Consider the following 22,252-nt stretch of genomic DNA (forward strand, 5'->3'; position numbering starts at 1 on the left):
GAAAATTGTTAACGCCTAAAATGCAAATCGAAAGCATGGATTATTCCATCTAGTCAATGTATGTTTCAAACTGTAAGTAAAATATAAAAGCTGATAGGAAAATGGATGGATTAATCCATCCTGATTCATGCAGAAAATTTGTAATGCTAAAATGCAAAATCGAAACATGGATTAATCCATCTAGTTACATAGCATTATTTTCAAACTTAAGGTAAAATATAAAAGCTGATAGGATTAATCCATTCCTGTTCATACAGAAAATTGTTGTGAACATCCAAAATGCAAACGAAGACATGTATAATCCATCTATTGAACTGTAAGTTTTCATAAGTATGAAGAAAATATAAGCTGGATTTAATTCCATCTCGATTCATAGTGCAAAATTGCTGGTTAACACCTAAAATTCAAAATCGAAGCATGGATTTATCCATGCTTCATTGCCCATTATATATTCATATTATATGTAAGCAGAGACAGTGAAAAAATAACCTAATAATGAACTTGTACAATAGCTGAATTTAAGTACTTTGTGAGTAAAAGACATTTCATTTGCTGACTAATTATAGTTTCGGTTTTGCGAGTCTAGCTTAAATGTATTTTAATTAAAAGCATTAATTGGATGCCAGTGAAAATATCATGTTATTTTCATCGTATGGAAACTACACTTGAATGTACAGAATATGAATTATAAATAATAGAAACTTCCTTGCAAAATATACTTCACAATAAGGTAAAATGTTATAAAAATACCACAGGATAATAAATAGTACATTCTATCACAATAAATCTGAAATTAAAAAAAATCAGGAACTTCGTAGAACTTTTATAGGTCTTCCACAAGAATCCTGATGATACAACATTATGTTTCATGATGCAATGCTGTGACTTGAGCGGAGAAAGTGGAAATAAAAGGTATAATCAATTATAAATTAATAAAATAAATGAAAAAAAACGTGTTTGTTTTTGTTAGATTGATTATATTTACTCGTGAACATCATAACTTATATTTATAGTGCTGCAATTTGCTCAGTGTTCAATTTATGAAATATATTTTCGTTCTTAAAAAAAATACCTCTATTTACACAAAATAAATGTATACACTTTGAAGCTGGAGTAAAATGGTACAAAATGTAGTTGTAATTTTCTGTCTGTTCTGTACATCAATTAATTTAACTTCCTGAACATCATAACTTATATTTTTATGAGTGGCTGTGCCACTCATAAAAATATTGCATCATAGTGTTCAATCCACTAAATATATTTCAATCTTAAACTAAAACAAAAAATAGCCTCTTATTTACTCACAATAAATGTATACACTTGAAGCTGATTAAACTAGTACATCACAACTTTAACTAACACGGATGAAAGAATTCGGTTAGAAAGAAAAGTTTCTCAAAGTTTTATAAATTTTAGAGAAACATTAAGCCCGAACTTAATTACATGTAAACACTACAAACACAAAACTGTTTATACATAATGTATAAGACTATATGAACAATAATCAAAAAAGCATCAAACAATATCTTGAACTAATTACCATACTGCTTAAATACGAAAGCGAATAATTAAGCCTTACTGGAAACAGTTGAGAATTTGGTGATGCTATTGAATGTAAACATACAGCTTGAATTATTCTAACAATGCCCAATTCATTTTCCTATTAAACAAAGAAGGCTAAATAGTGATTTATTTATACAACATTCATTGTTCTGACGTAACACTGCAAAGCGGCGTGTTGGAATACAAACCGGTTGAAAACAAGCAAATATTTAATGGATGCTGTCAAGGATGTACTTTAATAAAATCATTGGTAACATATAAGAATCAAAATAATATATCTCATGTAGAGATTTGCTCTTGAATAATATCACTGTTTGTCGTTCAGATGCGTATAATAATTCCTTCATATTTGAACTACAAGCAATAATTTTTTCAGCGACAAATCACTAAACGAGATATATTATATCTTAAACCAGATTCTTGCACTTACTCGTTATACATGGAACTGACAAAAGTACAAACACAGTAAATACCAAAAATATTAAAGATGCAGTTATCCTTTCATAGTTCACATTATATTTGGAAAATACTGAAAGTTCACCAGCAACTAATTCAATCCACTTTTTTTTTCTGTAATGGGGCCTGAGCCGAGCATTTAATTTATCATAAACTTAGCCAATAATATTTATTCACATAAAAATATACATGTTTTGCATTCTGATGGAGACAATTTTTAAAATGAGGACTAAATGTAGCTGTCAATATAAAAGTAGAACTTTAACTGAAAAAAATAGCTAAATGTTCTAGATCTCTGAATAAGCACATGGGTACGGAAATGACCATATAAATGTCATTTAGCAGTTGTCTTCTCTGGAAATTTACTTCTCCGCTATGTCATCCTCTGACACCTTCTTTTGCACATTATCTTCAAGGTACTGCACATGATACACTGAAATAAACAAAATAAATGCTAATGAAGCCATTCTCCTGGACATTATTCTGACAAACAAAGTGGTAAACAATAGAAACAAGTTATATTAAATATACACAAATCTTCAGCTGAGATCTTATTGGGGATTTTGAGCAGGCGCGGCAAATTCAATTGTCCGTATTGCCCAGGTTGTCCCAAAGCTTGTACGGACAAGTGAAATTTGACCAGAACTTACTGTAGAACTATCAACAAGAGGGCCATGATGGCCCTATATCGCTCACCTGTTATCATTGCACTTGCGGACAAGAAGGTCCGCAGAAAAAATATCTAAGTCCAAAGGACAGGAACAACAAAGGGAAGAAATTTAACCAAACAGAAAAAAAAAATATCTTACAAGGTATAGATATGTTAAAATACACCTAAAAATTGGAGGTACCATCCATGTTGTACCACAGAAAACTGGTCTTGTGTTTTCCCTACGGCCAATAATAAAAAAGTTACTAAAAATAAGCTATTTATAGTAACGTAAAAGGGAAGTAATTAAAAAAAAAATATTGTAAGTGGACAAAAGAAGGATCTGCCAAATAAATCTGACATAAATGAAATCTCAGATCAGTATCTTCATTAGTTATGGAGAAATAACAATTTTAATTTGAAATAAAGGGAGGTAATTTGACATAAAATCAGTCCATAGTTATCTACCCTGATTGTCTCAGTCCAACTAATAACAATAATGAAATTTCAACTAAGTTCTGTGAGTACTTACTGATATAAATCCATTTTGATTACAATCAGTGGAGGTAATCAGATATAAAATAACTCTGGAACCTATGATTGGATCTGATTTGTCATGGAATCCAAGATTTATTGTTGTTGGAAGATATTTTGGAAGTTTGCATCAAATAAAACCATAAAAGAAGTCTCTATATGGCTGCAAAAGCCAAAATAGCCAATTTTGGCCCTTTCAGGGGCCATAACTCTGGAACCCATGATGGAATCTGGCCAGTTGAAGAAAGGAAGCAAGATCTTGTGGTGATACAAGTTGTATGCAATTTTGGTTAAAATAAAATTATTAATGAAGCTCCTATTGTGCAGACAAGGTCAAAATAACTAATTTTGGCCCTTTCAGGGGCCATAACTCTGGAACTCATTATGGGATCTGGCCGGTTAAAGAAAGGAACCAAGATCTTATGGTGACACAATTTTTGTGCAAGTTTGATTAAATTCAAATCATAAATGAAGCTGTTATTGTGCAGACAAGGTCAAAATAGCTAATTCTGGCCCTTTCAGGGACCATCACTCTGGAACCCATACTGAAATCTCGCCAGTTCAAGAAAGGAACCGAGATCTTATGGTGATACAAGTTGTGTGCAAGTTTGGTTAAAATAAAAGCATAAATGAAGCTGCTATTGTGCAGACAAGGTCAAAATAGCTAATTCTGGCCCTTTCAGGGGCCATAACTCTGGAACCCATAATGGGACCTGGCCAGTTCAAGAAAGGAACCGTGATCTTATAGTGATACAAGTTGTGTGCAAGTTTGGTTAAAATAAAATCATAAATGAAACCACTGTCGTGCAGACAAGAAATTGTTGACGGACGGAATGACGACGGACAACGGACGAAGGGTGATCACAAAAGCTCACCTTGTCGACTATGTGGACCATAAGACAATGCTTCAAACCAAATATCAAAGGTCTAAGTGTTGTTATTTCAGACAAGAAGATTTTTTTAAACTTTTTTTCCTATATAAGTCTATGTAAAACTTGGGACCCCCGGGGCAGGGCCATATGTGACCCTAGGGGGATAGTTTGAACACTCTTGGTAGAGGACCACTAGATGATATTACTAACCAAATATCTAAGCCCTAGGCTGTGTGGTTTTGTACAAGAAGATTTTCAAATTTTTTCCTATATAAGTCTATATAAACCATGTGACCCCAGGGCGGGGCCATATTTGACTCTAGGGAGATAATTTGAACAATTTTGGTAGAGGACCACTAGATGATGCTACATCTCAGATATCAAATCAAAGCCCAAGGCCCTGTGGTTTTGGACAAGAAGATTTTTAAAGTTTTTCTTTTGTTTGCCATGTCAACCAGACTTCTGCACTGAATTCAATTCTTTGAAAAATTTTGAAAGGGGGCCACCCAAGGATCATTCCTGTGAAGTTTGGTGTAATTCTGCCCAGTGGTTTTCAAGAAGAAGATTTTTTTAGAAAATGTTGACAGATGCCGAACATTGAGTGGTCACAAAAGCTCACCATGAGCTTTTGGCTCAGGTGAGCAAAAAATAGACTTTGCTGCAAATGATCCTAAATATATTTTTTTTTAAGAAATCTGCGAACTTAACACCACAAAGGAAACTAGAGCTGAATTTGAGAAAAATGCATGTATCCCTCAACTGCATTATCAGACTTTCAGTGCCTTGATTATCAAAAACAAGATTTTAAGGCCATAATTCTGATGTGGCTAATTATCGAACTTGCCAGAGAACTTTATCATCAACTTTTGTTCAAGTCTGGTAAAGATCAGATGAGGAATGTTGACTTGGAGTGCGGTAACACGACAGCCAATCACATACACACGGGAGTGAATCAATATGCATCCCACACCACTATGTGCTGGGAGAGATAATAAAATTAGTAAATACTGAAATAAACTTACCAATTTCTACTCTTTTTATTTTCGCTTCGTACATATTGCCATCATTCCATTTAGCCATGACCAAATCACCAACATTAAACTTGCTCTGAAAAGAAAATCATATCACTATTTGTTCACTTAACTATTGTGAGTAAACCTTAAATGTTTGTGATAATACTGCATGTGAACCACTTAAACATCAAATTCAAACACTGGTCATTCCAGTAGACTTATTTCAGTTTTTCAATATCAAAAACATGACCTACTAATCGAAGGTCAGTAAAACTACATGTGACACCTTATCTATTCAATACACAAATTTTGTTTTCACAATCCTTTTATTCACTTGCATCACTATTATAATGACTATACAATGCACAGATACCGAACAAAGTAAGCAGTTGGAAAGCTCACACAGTGGATAATGTTCTGAGGAACTCAACCCTTTGTATGGACAAAAACGAACAACAGGATATGAGCTAAATGTTACCTTGAAAACTTGGTTTGTTTCAACAGCAGATTCACTCACAACTGGAACACTGCTGGTAGATGAAGCCTCGGAAGATGTGCCTTTTCTATACTTCCCAACTCCTTCCTCACTCATCCATTGGTTCCTTCAAATACAAAAGACATCCCAGTTTGTATATTACATGATTTCAAAAACAGTATATTCAATTTGATAATATTGCAGTTCATTAAAACTTAAAAAGACAATTTGTTCATTACGACTAAGCTTCAATATACTAATTTATTTATCCAATGGATTATATACTTGGGAATCCAGAACTTGTTTTTGATGTACATATGTTTTATTTCAGAATATATAAAATAAATATACAATTATTTGCAATTTCTTATCATTCATATTAATCTCTTGACAAGCTCCTTCATTTATAAAAGTTCTAAATACGTTTGTATTTAACATTCTGAATGTCAATATCACAACAAAATTAAAATCTGCCTATACTGCCTGCAGATATTTTATCTAGAATAAGAATCTTTTGATAAATACTTTACAAATTTTAACATTTTTACAGCAACTGACAATATTTATGGTCCTCTCTGTGATTAGTACTTACAGTTTTTTCTTGAAGGCCTGAACACCATTGTTACTCAGGACAGAAATTCCTTCTCTAACGTATTTCTGCATCTCTTTGTGTTTCGTAAGAGACTTCACCAAGGTCTGTGAAAGTGGCTTGTCGGTTCTGAACCATTTCCTGTCTGCTTCCTTCAATTGTTGGCGAACTTCTTCTGGCCATCTCGACACTGCTATATGTACAGCCAGATCATTCCTCACCTGTTTGCCATCCTGAAACAAATGAACAGATATATCATATACATGTATATTTTACATCTCAAATAAATGTTAGTTTAGGGAAGCATTCTACCTAAATGTGATAAAAGGATGCAAGTTAAAACAAGAATGAAACTAGAAATACATTCTGCATGCCCATGGGCAGAATGTCGAGTCCGCCAGCTGTCTAAAAAAGTAACATTTATCATACTATTTCGTGGTGTCAGAACTGATTTACACTAGCACCTGTATTTGCACATATATTGCTTTTTTTTTTGACTAATGATAAAAAAATATATAAACTGTATATACAAGTCCATACAAAACTCGTTACCAGGCAGAGATAGGTCAAAACACACCAAACAAGAGCTGTCTCCATAGGATGACACATGCCCCCGATGGCACTTTGAATGAATAGTTATGGCCGATGTTAGAGTTTAGGACCTTTGACCTACGGTGCTGGGTCTTGCGCACGACACGTCGTCTTACTGTGTCATACATTCATGCGTAGTTATTTTAAAATCCATGCATGAATGACAAAGATATGGACCGGACACGCCCATCAATGCAATATCATGAAAAATGACCTTTAACGTCTAAGTGTGACCTTGACCTTTGAGCTACGGACCTGGATCTTGCGTGCGACACGTCGTCTTACTGTGGTACACATTCATGCCAAGTTATTTGAAAATCCATCCATGGATGACAAAGATATGGACCGGACACGCCCATCAATGCACTATCTTTTAACGTCTAAGTGTGACCTTGACCTTTGAGCTACGGACATGGGTCTTGCACGCGACATATCGTCTTACTGTGGTACACATTCATGCCAAGTTATTTAAAAATCCATCCATCGATGACAAAGATATGGACCGGACACGCCCATCAATGCACTATCCTTTAATGTCTAAGTGTGTCCTTGACCTTTGAGCTACGGACCTGGGTCTTGCGCGCGACACGTCGTCTTACTGTGGTACACATTCATGCCAAGTTATTTGAAAATCCATCCATCGATGACAAAGATATGGACCGGACACGAAAATTGCGGACAGACTGACAGACTGACAGACCGACAGACTGACAGACCGACAGACCGACAGACGGACAGACGGTTCAAAAACTATATGCCTCCCTTCGGGGGCATAAAAATTGGACTTTTCAAAAAGTTTAAATACATTGTCGTCATAAAATGTTTTTAAGGATGTAAGTGGTACTTTCCATGGATATGAGGAAGTATGACACAAAATAGAGGAACAAAGTTCATCAAGGCTATCATTTTTACTAAATTTCATGAAGACCGATTAAAATATAGCCTCTATCGCATACACAAGGTTTTTCTTTGATTTGACCTAGTGACCTAGTTTTTTGACCTCAGATGACCCATATTCGAACTTTACATAGATTTTATTAAGGCAACCGTTCTGACCAAATTTTATGAAAATCCAGTGTAAAATGCAGCCCCTTTCGCATACATTGACCTAGTTTTTAAACCAAGATGACCCATATTAGAACTTGACCTAGATTTCATCAAGGCTATCATTCTGACAAAATTTCATGAAAATCAATTAAAAAAAACAGCCTCTATCGCATACACAAGGTTTCCCTTTGATTTAATCTAGTGACCTACTTTTGACCCAGATGACCCATATTCGAACTTGACCTAGATTTCTTCAAGGCAATCATTCTGACCAAATTTCATGAAGATTAATTGAAAATTACAGCCTCTATCGCATACACAAGGTTTTCCTTTGACTTGACCTAGTGACCTACTTTTTGACCCAAGATGACCTATATTCAAATTTGACCTAGATTTTATCAAGACAATCATTCTGCTTTAATTTCAGGAAGATCAATTGTAAAATATAGCCTCTATCACATACACAAAGTTTTTCTTTGATTTGACCTAGTGACCTTAATTTTAATCTCAGATGACCCATATTCAAAACTTTCCTAGATTTCATCACTGCAATCATTCTGACCAAAGTTTAAGAAGATCAATTGAAAAATACAGCCTCTATCGCATTCACAAGGTTTTTCTTTGATTTGACCTAGTGACCTACTTTGTTACCCCAGATAACCCATTTTCAAACTCGGCCAAGATTTTATTTAGGGTATTATTTTTTCTTAATTTCAGGAAGATCAATTGAAAAATACAGCCTCTATCGCATATACAAGCTTTTCCTTTGATTTGACATAGTGGCCTACTTTTGGACCCCAGATAACCTATGTTCAAACTTGACCTAGATTTCATCAAGGCAATCATTCTGAACAAAAGATTATCATTCTAACCATTTTTCTTAATTTCAGGAAGATCAATTGAAAAATACAGCCTCTATCGCATACACAATGTTTTCCTTTGACTTGACCTAGTGACCTAGTTTTTGACCCCAGATAACCCATTTTCGAACTCGGCCTAGATGTTATCAAGGTTATTATTCTGACTAAATTTCATGAAGATCAATTGAAAAATACAGCCTCTATCGCATATACAAGCTAAATGTTGACAGACGACAGACGACGGACGCCGGACATCGAGTGATCAGAAAAACTCACCTGAGCATTGCTCAGGTTAGCTAATAACAGAACCATGTTTTAACTTAGAAACGACAAAGAAGTGATATATGCAGAACAAGGCGTTCAAAAGTTTTATTTTTAGCGCATGTTTGGCACCAAATAGGAGATTGACGTGACTTCAGAATGTTTTTTTTTTCGGTAATGTCAGTCTTGTTTGGTCACGTTGGTGTAATTTCGTTTAAAATTATACGTTCTAGGGTCGTAATACGCTTAAAATTTGCCAGGGAACGAGTATAATTTATATAAAACGGAATATTTACAGCGCATGAGCTGGAGAGTTCCTATGTTATCAAACTTTACGTATAAAAATAGTCTAGCATAAAACTGCTGTTCTTGTCAATTTTTGGAGATGTTTAAGAAGGAGAGAAAACATATGATAACAGAGAGATTCTCGCGCTCGTGCTGTTAAAACAACCGTTTATAGATGCGCGTTCCGTAGCAAAGCGTAAATGTATTACGACCCAAAAAGGAAATACCATCAAAGTGAAAAAAAATATCAGACATTCCTGCGCATTTGATGGAAATATAATGACGCTGAGAGACAGTGTATTTTTATACGCGTTTTTTCCTTTTGTGTTTTGTGTTTGTGTTGGTCACAGCTTCAGAATGCGGCATTATGCCTCAGGATTTGTTGATACCATCGCCCTACCGTGCTCGAGCACGTGTTATAACACGAAGAAGCATGTGTTATCCCTTCATTGCATAAAACATAGTATTTCCTGTTTATGAGAACAGGAGAGTAAGCGTGTTTTAAGAGTTTATGCGCTGTTTACAAATATTATCATACACTCCTGCCCCCCCCCCCCCCCCCCCCCTCCAGAATGCTGTGCAAGATACTGAAGACGCTCTTAACAGAAGATTCCCTGCTTTTTCCGCATTCGCCGTCTGCTAATGTAGTTTATACCAGTTTGAGAAAGCCGAAATCGCATTCGGAAATTGCCGAGAAACTTAAAGTGACTGCACCTTGGAATAGGATTATTGCATTGAAATATGACACATTATACTGAACAAAACATATACTTTTCCAGTTGTTGTTGTTATGACAAAAACTTACAAATCTCTGGAAGTACTTTCTTGAAATTTTGTCTACACTTAAATCAATAGTTCGCTGATAACAATAATATCAAACTGAAGCAAAATGAAAGGGATAATTATGCAACACGTTGGACTATCCTGTTATATGATGATGTGTGGCATGGAAGCCACTAACCCTCCTTGCTTTCTTTCTGCTAATTACAGTGATGAGTAAATTACGATTTTTAGGTAGGGCATAGAGATCTCTTGCTTTGGTATATTGTGTTCTGTGGTGTGGAAGTCTCTAACCGGTTGTTGTTGTTTTTTATTTGCTTAATATATCACTGTGAAACCCAAAACTTTGTGGTAGGTGGCATGTAAGCCTCTTACCCTGTTCTGCTTCATGTATAAAGGACCATTTACGATAAATTATTTGAAAGATAAAGGATTAATATTGCATTTTTGTAAAGAAAAAATGCAACAGTTTTGCGTAAAAAGTCATGATCCAAGGTCTAGTTTCATGCCATCAACACAGATTTTGTACATTTTTATACATTTTCGTGCACTTTATCACCAAAGTACGATACGAGCGAAGGGGAGAACAATTTACGTTTTTGAATATGTTTTGAGGACTGCAAAAACACGAAGAATGATACATAAATGTCAAAATAAATTTCACACTATATTAGCAATGGATGATCAAGTAAATTTCTAATTTAAGTAATTTGAAATGATAACTTCAATATGACACTTTTTTAAAGCAAACACCCTTATAAAGCAAATATTCACACACTTGAACGCATGTATATATAAATCAGTATTTTTTAAAATACTGACTTTATTCAGATATTTGGCAACTAAATAAAGAAAATAGACATATTTTATGATGCATTTAAAAACAAAATTGAATTTGGGGCCAAAAACACCCCTTATCATACATGGTCCTTTCATTTGTTGTGCAAATAGTTTGCTTTGTAAATTATTTTCACTATAATATGTTACGTGTTAATGCTAATGTCAGTATATAGGGATATCAACATGTTTTTAAATTTTTACAATATTGCCTTTTGGTGCGGTCATTATGTGAATTTATCGACCTGATAAAAGCGATATCGACCGAGGACGCAGTCCGAAGTTGATACCGTTTTTATCAGTATTATATAAGTATAAATACCACTAGCAAATCTCTTTCATTTTTACATGCTAACATAATTACCCCATCCACTTTATTTTTAATTTAGATCTGCTGTTAAGATTTCAAAAATATTTGGCAGCTTTAATGACGCACTATAATGCTTCAAAATGGATAGAAAAAAGTTGAAGTCACCGTGTATCTATAAGCAATTTATTCAGAAAAACGTTTAGAAATTGTTTAATGATATCTTTATTTCTGTATTTCTTAGATAATATTATTTATTATGAAAGAATGTTTTTTAATCAAAGAATACAGGTTTGTTTGGGAAGCTGACGACAACGAGAAAACCTTAATTATTTAATGACATTGTAGAGGATACTACTCTTTGTGTAGTAACAATATTGTATCTCTTGAAATGGTCCTTTCTTTTCATTGAAACATTTTATTATAGATTTAATGGTGGCTATGATTTTAAAATATTTCCGATGAACGGAAGATCGTTGTTTCTACTAAAGTACCCGCCCATGCCTGAAACAATTTTTTGAGGTTTTCCTCGTGTCTTTCCCCACAACAAAAAGCTGAAAATGTCACCTAAGGACTAAATTATAGCGATACAAATGAACCCAACACAACAATGTAATAAAATAAAACTAAGGTGTTAGGTAAGCAGTCGTAATGACCGATCAATAAAATCATGTCCTTCCCAATAAAAGAGATTAATATCGGAAACAAAGCATAATTTGGAAAAAATGACCTTTTAAGTTTATTCTATTGTCGTAAACCCCAGTCCCGGGGTTAAATGTTCAACGAAGACCCTAAAATGTGGTTGTTGGCAATGTTCTTATTGCTGGAGTTTTGGGGGTAAATGTTCCGGATGGCCGACACCACTGGCTTAATTAATCTAAGGAAAAGCCAGGTTCCTTATAAGCCACTTTCTGGGCTATTTCAAAGTTATTATAATGCTAAGTGCTGTAATAATAAGTTTAGTTATTATAACACCACTTAGATTATAAATTGGAGAAAATCAACACTTTATGTAGTATTAAATGAAAACACAAGAGTAAGTTCAGTTTTATAAATCTATTAAATCTAAAGGCCTGTCATAACCACACATTCACAACTACAAAAATCAAGATTGTATCTACAAATAAGCTTCTACAATTAATATTATACACCAATTAAAATACATGTCAATATTATCAGAAATTTCCACAACTACATGTATTCCAAATAAATTCAGTAATTTTCTTGAGCAAATTAATTAAACTCCAAATTTCTAAATTATTCCCCAATAAAAATAAAATCCAAAGTTCCTAAAATTGGCTCCAAATTTCCAATAATTTCCTAACTAAGATAAGTGTTTAATCCAAAAGTGTAAACTAGAAGAGCCAAGAAATAACTGATAAGCCCATATTTATACAGAAGCACCAAAAATGCCGCAATCTGATTGGTCAATGACATTTTCCCAAATATGTAAAACTTTTCTCACCAAATGCAAGAAATAGAAAAAATGTCCTCAAAAACCAATTACATCAACACAAACTAGAAGAAAAACTACACCTTATCAGTATATTTAAAATTACAAATAATGATTTTAAAGCACTTGAAGCAAGTGTCAAAGAAATGACACACAAATTCTCCCAAAAATATCCAATATGGCTGCCAGAATCAGTCTCCACATCTAAGGGCCATTTTTATAGGATTACAAGAGAACAAGGTTTCTAAAAAATCTACAAAATTTCACATAACTAAAAATTAATATCCTTGATATAACAGTAAAGTTTCAGACCTGGGGTGACTAACTCAAAGGTCCCTTAAGTCCTAAGGTGGTCGTAACGTCACCTTTTCTTGCTCGTAGGGATTTTTTTGATTCACTCAATCTTCTCGTAAAATACGAGATACCTTCAGTAATGCCTTATCTTAAGGTAAAAAAATTGTGCCTTATCTATATCGTAAATAGATAGAAAATTGAAGAAATTAAGTTTTGTTTAACTTTCTGATTATTTTTTTATTTATAATCTAGCTTTTCCAATTCCTGTTGTTTTTTTTTTAATTCGATATAGAGGTAATTTCCTAAAAAATCTGTGTTTTTTTCGCCTGCCTGCAAGGCAACTATCATTTCAAACCATACAAAGTTGCCTTAATACAAGTATTGAGCAATGGCATTTTATTTAGTAAAAAAAAACATAAGAGATACGAGTATTAATGAAAATTTACAAAGATCTTCAAATGACCTCAAACATGCAAGTCACTTTTTGAATTGATGGTATATATAAACCTTCCGATGTTCATCAAAACATTTTTTTAAATCACAACATATATAGGAAATTTTCAGTCAATATTATATAAATTGATATTTCGTATGTTAGTTGTATAATACTGATACTTTCTTCTGTCTTATATCATATATTTTGCTGTGTGATTAACGCATCTATTTCGGACTCCTACTTACGAGGACATGTTTGAAGAAATATCAGATCTCGACGTTTCAGTCGTTCAATTAAGATGTTCCACATTTAAATGTAATTTAATGTAATTAGCTAGTTCAGTGATTGATAAAACATTTCTGTTGCATATGCATATCTGACACGGTCAAAATAAATGTACTTGCCTAATGCAGATTTTGGTACTCCTAGTCCTACAGTTTAGTAAATATTTCACAACTGTCATTCATATAATAATTTCTATTGTAGACGCGCACTTTAAATGCCTACCGTGCTCAAATGTAGATTTATATCAACAAAAGTTTTACCACTATTACAAAAAGTGGATGACAGGTTAACATAATTTGATATCCTTCCATGATTCAGACACGTGAGTAAAGAAATTTTAGTAATCTTCAAAAGATTTACCAGATATAATACTGAATCAAGTTAAGCGGTCAAAACAGTTTACTGTAACAAAATGACAGTATACGTTATCAGATACATTTGCATCATAATCTAAACACTACTAAATGCAAGAAGTGTCTACAATACTATGGAAAAAATGGTCCGATGAAACTGCTTTTAAATGTAAATAGCGAAATGAATGCCGCAAGTCAAGTCATTTTGCCTTTCAAGTTGCTTGGATCTCATTACTTGGTAATATGAACATAAGTTGCACTGTCATTGCATTTGTAAAACAAAATGAGAAAAGAGCTCTTGATAACTGCGTTCGAATAATATAAACAGACAAAAACCTTAATACTGTAAATGTACGGAAATTCAAATGATTGCAGGGGAGAGAACGTCTTATATCAACTAGAGATGAATGTATATCTACTGTCATTCCAAGAAGAGTAGAGGATTAAGTTTTCCGTTAAATTCTTCGACTTAAATTACTCAAATTTAGAATTTAAACCATTAACAGCAAAACTCATTCGGTCAGATGTGTTAAAACTAATGATAAATTCTTGCTACACGTTTACACATACCATTGCTTCAAAATTGTACGAGTATTTTATACGAATAAAAATTTATTTATTTGTCATACTAAAAAAAGTATATTCGTGTAGTACACGTTAAGTCTTTAAAAATAACCATAATGTCTGTCTCAAATAAGTTATGTTATACATTGTAGATACCAGCATAAACTTTGATCTTCACTTTTCAGTTTCAAATAAGCTCCAGTATTGTAGTATCAGCCAAGGATGAGGGTCAAAGGTGTTGCCCATAATTTTATCAAAACAATATCTTAGAGGTTTTCGTTCGGAACAATAGATACGTCAGTTTGGGAAGTTTCTAGAATGGCTACTTAAGGCAAGTGGCTGTTTAATTAATACCTGTAGGTGACCGCTAATGCAGGATGTACTGTATACCTCTATCACAGTTCAACATTAAATGTGTGCAAAAAGCCTCTTTGAATCTTCATTTCATCTTATATCTCATCCTCTTAGCCTTCAAATTTTATTTATTGAATTTCTTTTTTTTATATTTTTATTGTCGAAAAATGACGATATGCCTGTCATTGTATGAAAGAAGAACTGTTTTCATAGAAAACTAATGTCCTTTTCAGCATGACAGCAACATTAGACGGAACTTTGATTGTAGGGAAAATTGTCTGAACATTTTACATTTAATTTTACTCGTATGAGATAAACAAGAAGCTTCATCAACAAGAAAATTATACATTTACCTCCCAAAAAGTAAGATCTCTGATGCACCGAGACCTCCATCGCAAGAGAGACACATTACAAATGAACCATAAATTAATATTAATACCCGGGGTAGAGCACGGAGTGGAAAGAGTATTTTTTTCTTTTAAATAAAAACAGCGCACCAAAGTGTGTTTTTCATATCATATATCCTATTTTGCCTTGGAGGAGCCCCCCACCCCTACAAACCATCCTATGGAGGAGGGTGGGACACAACCTCCCTAACTAACCACTGTCGGCGCGTTGCCTTTACCATTCAAGTTAACCTAACCTGTATATACATATTGTGTATAATATTGTATATATTCAATGTATTATTGGTCAGTTACAAACTGTTTTAGTACAATTACATAAGAACCTATTAACTTTTCCTGATCACAAATGTGGCACTCAACTTCTTTTACTAGAAAACACATTAGGGTGCCTTTTGTAAGCCATTAATTTCATACGAATTTCATTCACTGTTGGCTTATAGGCCCACTGGGCCGGGTGTTTTTTTCTTTTTGTTTGTTTTTTTGATATGTCTGAAAAAGGCGATAAATAATCATAATATCAACTATAATTATATCCTTTCCGCGGCTCTAACGTAATAAAACGTATTAGCGTCTGATGGCCCTTTCACGCTTCCGTATAATCAACAATTATTACACGGACTTAATTTTAAAAATATTTCTGAAATGTCTAGGTTGCCGCTTTTAAATATGGAAATATCTGACATCCGACGAATATATATACTGACATTTTTAGACAACAGCAAAAAGGACCTTTTGAACGATTTCACGATGTTCCAAAATCTTCTTATACCCTTGCTCCGGTACGGACACCTGTGGGATTTAATAAGTATTTTCTAATTGCTTTAGTTAAAATAAATCAACACAAAAATGAAGGAAATAATTACAGGTTGTTACATATTTTTTTCTTAAAGATAGGACAATTACAAATGAGGTAGATTCCCGTTTCATTTTTATGCACATTTTTACGTTTACGGTATCGTAAGTCAGGCTCAACATACGAGGTTGATAAGGTATGCTTTGAGTTATAGAAATAGCGTTACCTTAGCGTTAAGGTCCTTAGTGTTACCTTAACACTGTCGTAAATAACCTCGTAAATTCAGCGATATCGTAAGTTTCGAGTTAGCCACCCCTGAACAGTATCTCTAAATATTTTTAATAAATATTTTCATTGGCCAGCTCTAGCCACATATGAAATGGACTAGCAAAAATGTAAACAAAGTAGATTTTTCAAGATTACTTCAAAGCTACATAATGTCATGTCCTCAAACTTTACATAAATATTAAGACATATATTTACAACATATTGAAAGTGGAAATACCATGGCAAAATATAAAGTATGCATTTAGGAGCATTTAATGGTTTATGCTGATAAACTTTCTCCAAGTCGGGGTGTCTTTTAGGTATATTTTTGGGAATATCTCGAACAATTTTTACCCAATGAGGGTCAGTTTTTCAGCAAAGCTCCGTCTTAATGTATTCTTTAATATATGATAAAAGAACATGGTAACGTAAACTATTTATTCAGATATTTACAAAAAGCAAAATATTTCTTTGCCAAAACCCAGGTTTACCACACTATTTTTGATAATACACTTAACAAAATTCCTAACTGGTCAGTTTATATTGTATAACTATTTTGATAATAATGCATGTATTTACAAGAAATTTCACATACCGACATTTGAATAGGTACTGCAACTTATTATTGATTTATTTTTGGCCGACTCACGACCAGCGTAACAGCATTAGGCGTTTTGATCAATATAGCATATTTTGCACGTGCAGGGCATGCGCACCAATATGCACTTGTTAGTGAACATTTTTGGCATTACTGACGAAAGTCCTACTAAAAAAACACATATCACTGTGAATAAAAACTGGAAAGTAGATCCCTCCTCGGAAGCACCGAAAACAATGCAAACTGTGAAAATTGCAGACTCGGTTTGATTGAGTCTGTTTGACCAGCCTGATCACATTTGTATGCTTTGCTTATTTCTTTGATTGTGTCTGACGGGCATGTTATGCACTGTTTTTCAGTATCATTTTTAAGGCGCGATAGATACAAATGGAGTTGACTAGACTGACCGAGGACTTCAGTCCATATTTGTTGAACATGACAAACACATTCCATGCATTTTCTCAGTTAAGACGAGTCCAATAAGTTTAATATGAAAAGACACAAATGTAATATTCTTTTATCACATGTTAGCTTTTTTTGCTGAAAAATCAAAGTTTCTTAGTGCTTTACCTTAGGTTAATTCGACGTTCTTGCATAAGAACTACTTGCTGGCTTATCACCTTGTTTGCTCCCTTTTTTAACTCAGCGACGGTTTAATTTTAGTCCACTGCCATTCGTAATCCCTCTCGAAAGTAGTTGAGAAATATAGCCACATATATCAAATTATTCCTTGGTTCAATATGTATGTATCTCATTTGGGGACCGCGACTGGATCCGGAAATGACGTCATCAATATGGCGACCGTTTACGAAAATAATACTGCTGAATAATGATTAAAAATATTAGTAAAATTGCTTATAATGTCGGATATGATGTTATTAAACAAGCCAATTGGACATATCAAATATATTATATTTGCACTTTCTCAGTAGAAAGTATATTTAAGTTATTTTAATTGTTTTGTTTTTTTGTACCCCACCCACCTAATTCGCAATGCATTTTTACATGTCGCTTCTACTTCTTGAAATAAAATATTTTTAGACTAATCTTATGGCGTTGAATCTGAAATAAGATTATTTCCAAACGTTACAAGAAATAAAACATACACTAAGGGAAACTACGTTATCAATATCTGGTTTTAATCAGTACCTAGAAGGAAAGGATTTTGTCGAAAATGCAATACAAATCAATGTCGGCACAAGTAATTGTCTATGCTGTTATTATTAGAACATGTACAGCATTAGAACTTGTGCATATTACATGCATTGTTTGCAATTTTATTTAAACAAGATTAAAGTACGATCAAGACGACTATGCCGGTGGAAATTTAACAGATATTTTCTTAGTTAGATTCATAATAGTCGACTCAGTTACTCAGAATTACTGGTTAATCATATGCATTCAAACTTGACATCAACACTGAAAGCGTTTTACTTAATTCGTCTTCAGCTCTGCGATAACAAAAGTATCTATAAACAATATTCTTTATTCATTTAAACGTTTATTAAGGGTTTTCAGTCATTATGTTTAGCTAAATGCAGGTGGAGGGGCATCAGGGGCAGGGGATAATCATTTCATTTTTTTTCTTTCGTCATTCTTTCTCTGAAACTGAAAATATTTCTCAACAGATACGATTTGATAAACTCTGATTCGTGTTAATGCAACGCATATTTGAACCGTAAAACTCTGCAGCAATACATGTATAGGTTAGAACATGATAAATACCTGAACGAAGTAAAGCCAATAGACAGAAAGCTTAAAACGTAAAATAAAGAAACGTAGTGCGGCAAAGCCTTGGAATGGTCAGTTGCAAAACAATGCTGGTGTGCTTAAACAATAGTTTGGCAATAATGCTCACACTCTGTATCTCCACCATATTCCAATGTTGTAGAACATTATACGTAAACTTAATCCCCCGACTGCTGAGTGTCTTATTCACGCAAGGGAAACTGAGGGCACACTATTAATTGAAACACAAAAATGATCCGGTAAATATCTACATTAAATATCTCTTGCAGCGTATAAAATGTTTCTTAGACTTGCCTGTGCGAAAAATGTTTTTTAATGCGTACATCTTACCACATTTAGATTACTGCTGCTCTATTTGGGGTAACTGCAATGCAACAGAAATTGAAACAATTATAAAATTTCAGAAACGAGCAGCAAGAACAATTCTTGATACTAATGTTGACACTCCATCAGAGGAACTATTTACCACACCAAATTGGATGAAATTTCCTGACAGGGTTAAATATAAAAAAGCAATCATTGTGTACAAATCACTTAATGACATATGCCCAGACTACTTCAAAACAAAATTCACATACTTGCACAAAGTCAAAAAAGTAAACTTAAGGTCATTAGATTCAAAACAAAATCTGTACTTGCCAAAGCCAAACATAGGAATATTTCGGAAATGTCTCGATTATTCAGGTCCCAGTCTATGGAATGAGTTGCCTGTTGAAGTCCGTACTGCAGAAAACTTAAGTTGTTTTAAACTAAAATACCTGGCATACTGGAAAGGGTCACAGGTCTAAAAATGGTTTTCAAGGGCAAATTCCACATTTATTAATTATAGAAATATCTGTGTCATTTTCTACTGTTATAATTGTGCATTTTGTACATGTGTGTGCGCATGTGTGAGTGTATGTGTGTGAGTGCCTGTGTGCATATATTTCAAATTATTTATTGCTTTATATAACTTTTTGTCATGACTACAATTATGTATTTCATTACTATGTTAATTTGAAAGTCTACACTGTTGTAAATATTGTATATATGATGAGGCTCACAGGGAAGATCGGGTTACCTGACTGTGTTGCCTCTTTAAATAAAGTCTTTATTATTATTATTATTAAATAGCCTCTGGTCCTTTAGTATTATGAAGTTCGTTAAATATCATTATAATATAATTCAGCTTAAGCTGGTGGAAAAGGGCACACGTTTCTAAACCTCTCAGGAACAAATTTAGTATTCTATTTTCTTGATTATTTGCGTTCTATACTTTCAAGGGATCTTCTTAAAGCTTTTAACAAATCATTTGCGCATTTGTTCTCCATGCCGTTACAGAAAGCAGAATACCAGCAGAACATTATTAAGGATCCGACAAATCAGGAAAGTAGAAATATATCAAAGCAGCTCAGTCCCAATGGCGTTTAAGAACCACCAGTCATGGCGTGGTCCACCTTTTTCGTTGGTCACGATCAAAGAGGAAAGTGTAGCATCCAGCTGACAAAAGAATGAACACCGAATATGCAACATATCTCCAAATAAGAGGGTCAAAACCGCATATGATAAAACATTTCATCATTCGTGAAACTTTTCATTGAAATTGATAAATAACTACTGTTTTGATACACTTAGTAATAGAAGTGTTTTAAATTGCTATTAAACTTTAAAAAAAAATAACCCACACAAGTCTGAATTACAATCGTAAAATTTAGTAGAATATTCTTGCACTTGATAATAGCAGTATATCTGCAAAAGGACATATTGATAACATTCACTGAATTCTTGAAAGTCGCTCTTGCAAATATATGAAGATTATATAAAAGTTAAGGAAAGTGTATTTATTAAACGTCGCATATAACCGACAAACAACAGCTGATTGTGACAAACTACGTATTTAGTAACAGATAGTTATCTAAGCTGATATATTGCAGTAGATTGTATGGGGAACATCCCCATCTGAATAGAGAAAAACTCCAGTAAATGAACTTGAAAGTGTAAATCAATTTAAGATATGGAGATAAATCAATCCCAAGCAATGCAGTATTGTAGTCTTTGAATTGTTAGTTTCATTTAGTAACTACACCTCCCTGACATAAAAAAATGTCAACTATTCGAGCAACAACTGATTGTATGTATTTGAAAACTTCATCAAGAATGCGTAAATTGTTTTTCATATAGTAGCCACACATAACTGTGTTTAACGTTTTCTAAATCATACGACAAGCTAGGCAGAAGTAGTTCTCATGGATTACTTGTTATCTCTCGAAAAACTGCATTCCCTTACCGGACATCGTTTAATAAGGAGATGCTTTAACAAACTGCCTCACAGGTTCACATGGAAATTATTTTTAGCAATGTTACAGGCAGGAAAAGGCTTAACTGAAATTAAATACACAAGAAAGGGCATTTAATTAAAGCAATTCCTTTGTAATTCATTGGATTATTTAGTAAATAGGTATAAAGAATAAAGGAATCATACGAAACGACGGAACAGCACACCCTGTAATTGCTGGATTTTAATTTTTCTGGGAATGTTTTTTTTCAGAATCTGCATATAATTTGTCGCAATATTTTTTTTTCACATGAGGTAAATATCAGTTCGACATGAAGTTATACGATTTAATAAATTAGAAGTGGTACATGTATTAGAGGTTAAATTATCTATGAAAAGAGCATAATCTAATTGTATATGCAATTAAGGAATCACAAATAGTATTGCTGATCATATATGCGAGCTTTGCTTGAAAATACAAATGAAGGGATGTGATTAGTGACCAAATCTTGTTCATTGAAAGGACTCAATGTGTAGTTTTTAGTATTATGAATTTTCTTCTGTAAAACGTAAATATACTGTAGCGCTAAACGACGATGATTTTTTTTTTCTGTGGGATGTATCATGGATGTTCTCCGGACCGTTTAGGTAGGGATTGACTCAATCATCCGGGTCGGTTTGCATGCTGTGATGCATTTCGCAGACATCATACTGTTTAATTCTGTCTGTTCAAAATATAAGATATCTTCTGTTCTATTCTGCTCTGACCTGTGTCTTTGATAGGTCAGATAATGTTTTATGATATTGTATTTTTGTTTCATGTTTTGATCTGCCTACCTTCCAATTTAAAATGCTTGGTATCTTATTACCGTAATGTAATTTTAATTCCTTCTATAATAGTTCAATTCCCATTTTTTATTGAACATTATATAAATGTTTTTATGTAAAGCACTTTTGAACGTATTTTTATATGAAAAGAGTGCTATATAAATGTGGTATATAATAATAATAATAATAATAATCAGTTTCAATAGGAGAATCTGCATTACAAAATAGTTTACAACAAGCTGTAAATGCATTAGAAAAAAGCATTTTTAAAATTATAACAATTATTTTTTCTATTGATCTTGAGTTCTGACCACAGTGTCGGGGTATTAAGCTGATCTGACACACTCATACAGACAAAAAGGGTATATAGATACATATAATTATGCTAATCGTCTATTGTAGTGATAGATTATCAGATTATTTCTATTTTAAATCGAACAAACTGCGCCATTAAATAGACATTTGCTCACTTAATATCGTTATTCAGTCGTTTTCGTC

General features: G+C 33.4%; 1 protein-coding gene across 1 annotated transcript in view; it reads right to left on the reverse strand.

Annotated features, from left to right (window-relative positions):
* Positions 1-1,610: 1,610 nt before the first annotated feature.
* Positions 1,611-22,252, reverse strand: part of LOC123526611 (uncharacterized) — a 34,000-nt gene continuing 13,358 nt past the window's right edge. Inside the window, exons 4-7 of the mRNA XM_053547140.1 lie at positions 6,155-6,384; positions 5,566-5,689; positions 5,097-5,181; positions 1,611-2,452 (exon numbers count right to left, since the gene is read on the reverse strand). Coding sequence (XP_053403115.1) covers positions 2,382-2,452; positions 5,097-5,181; positions 5,566-5,689; positions 6,155-6,384 — 510 coding nt within the window. The 3' untranslated portion in view covers positions 1,611-2,381. The remainder of the gene's footprint in view (positions 2,453-5,096; positions 5,182-5,565; positions 5,690-6,154; positions 6,385-22,252) is intronic.

This window comes from Mercenaria mercenaria, chromosome 7 (genome assembly GCF_021730395.1).
Source record: "Mercenaria mercenaria strain notata chromosome 7, MADL_Memer_1, whole genome shotgun sequence".
NCBI classification, from domain to species: Eukaryota; Metazoa; Mollusca; class Bivalvia; order Venerida; family Veneridae; genus Mercenaria; species Mercenaria mercenaria.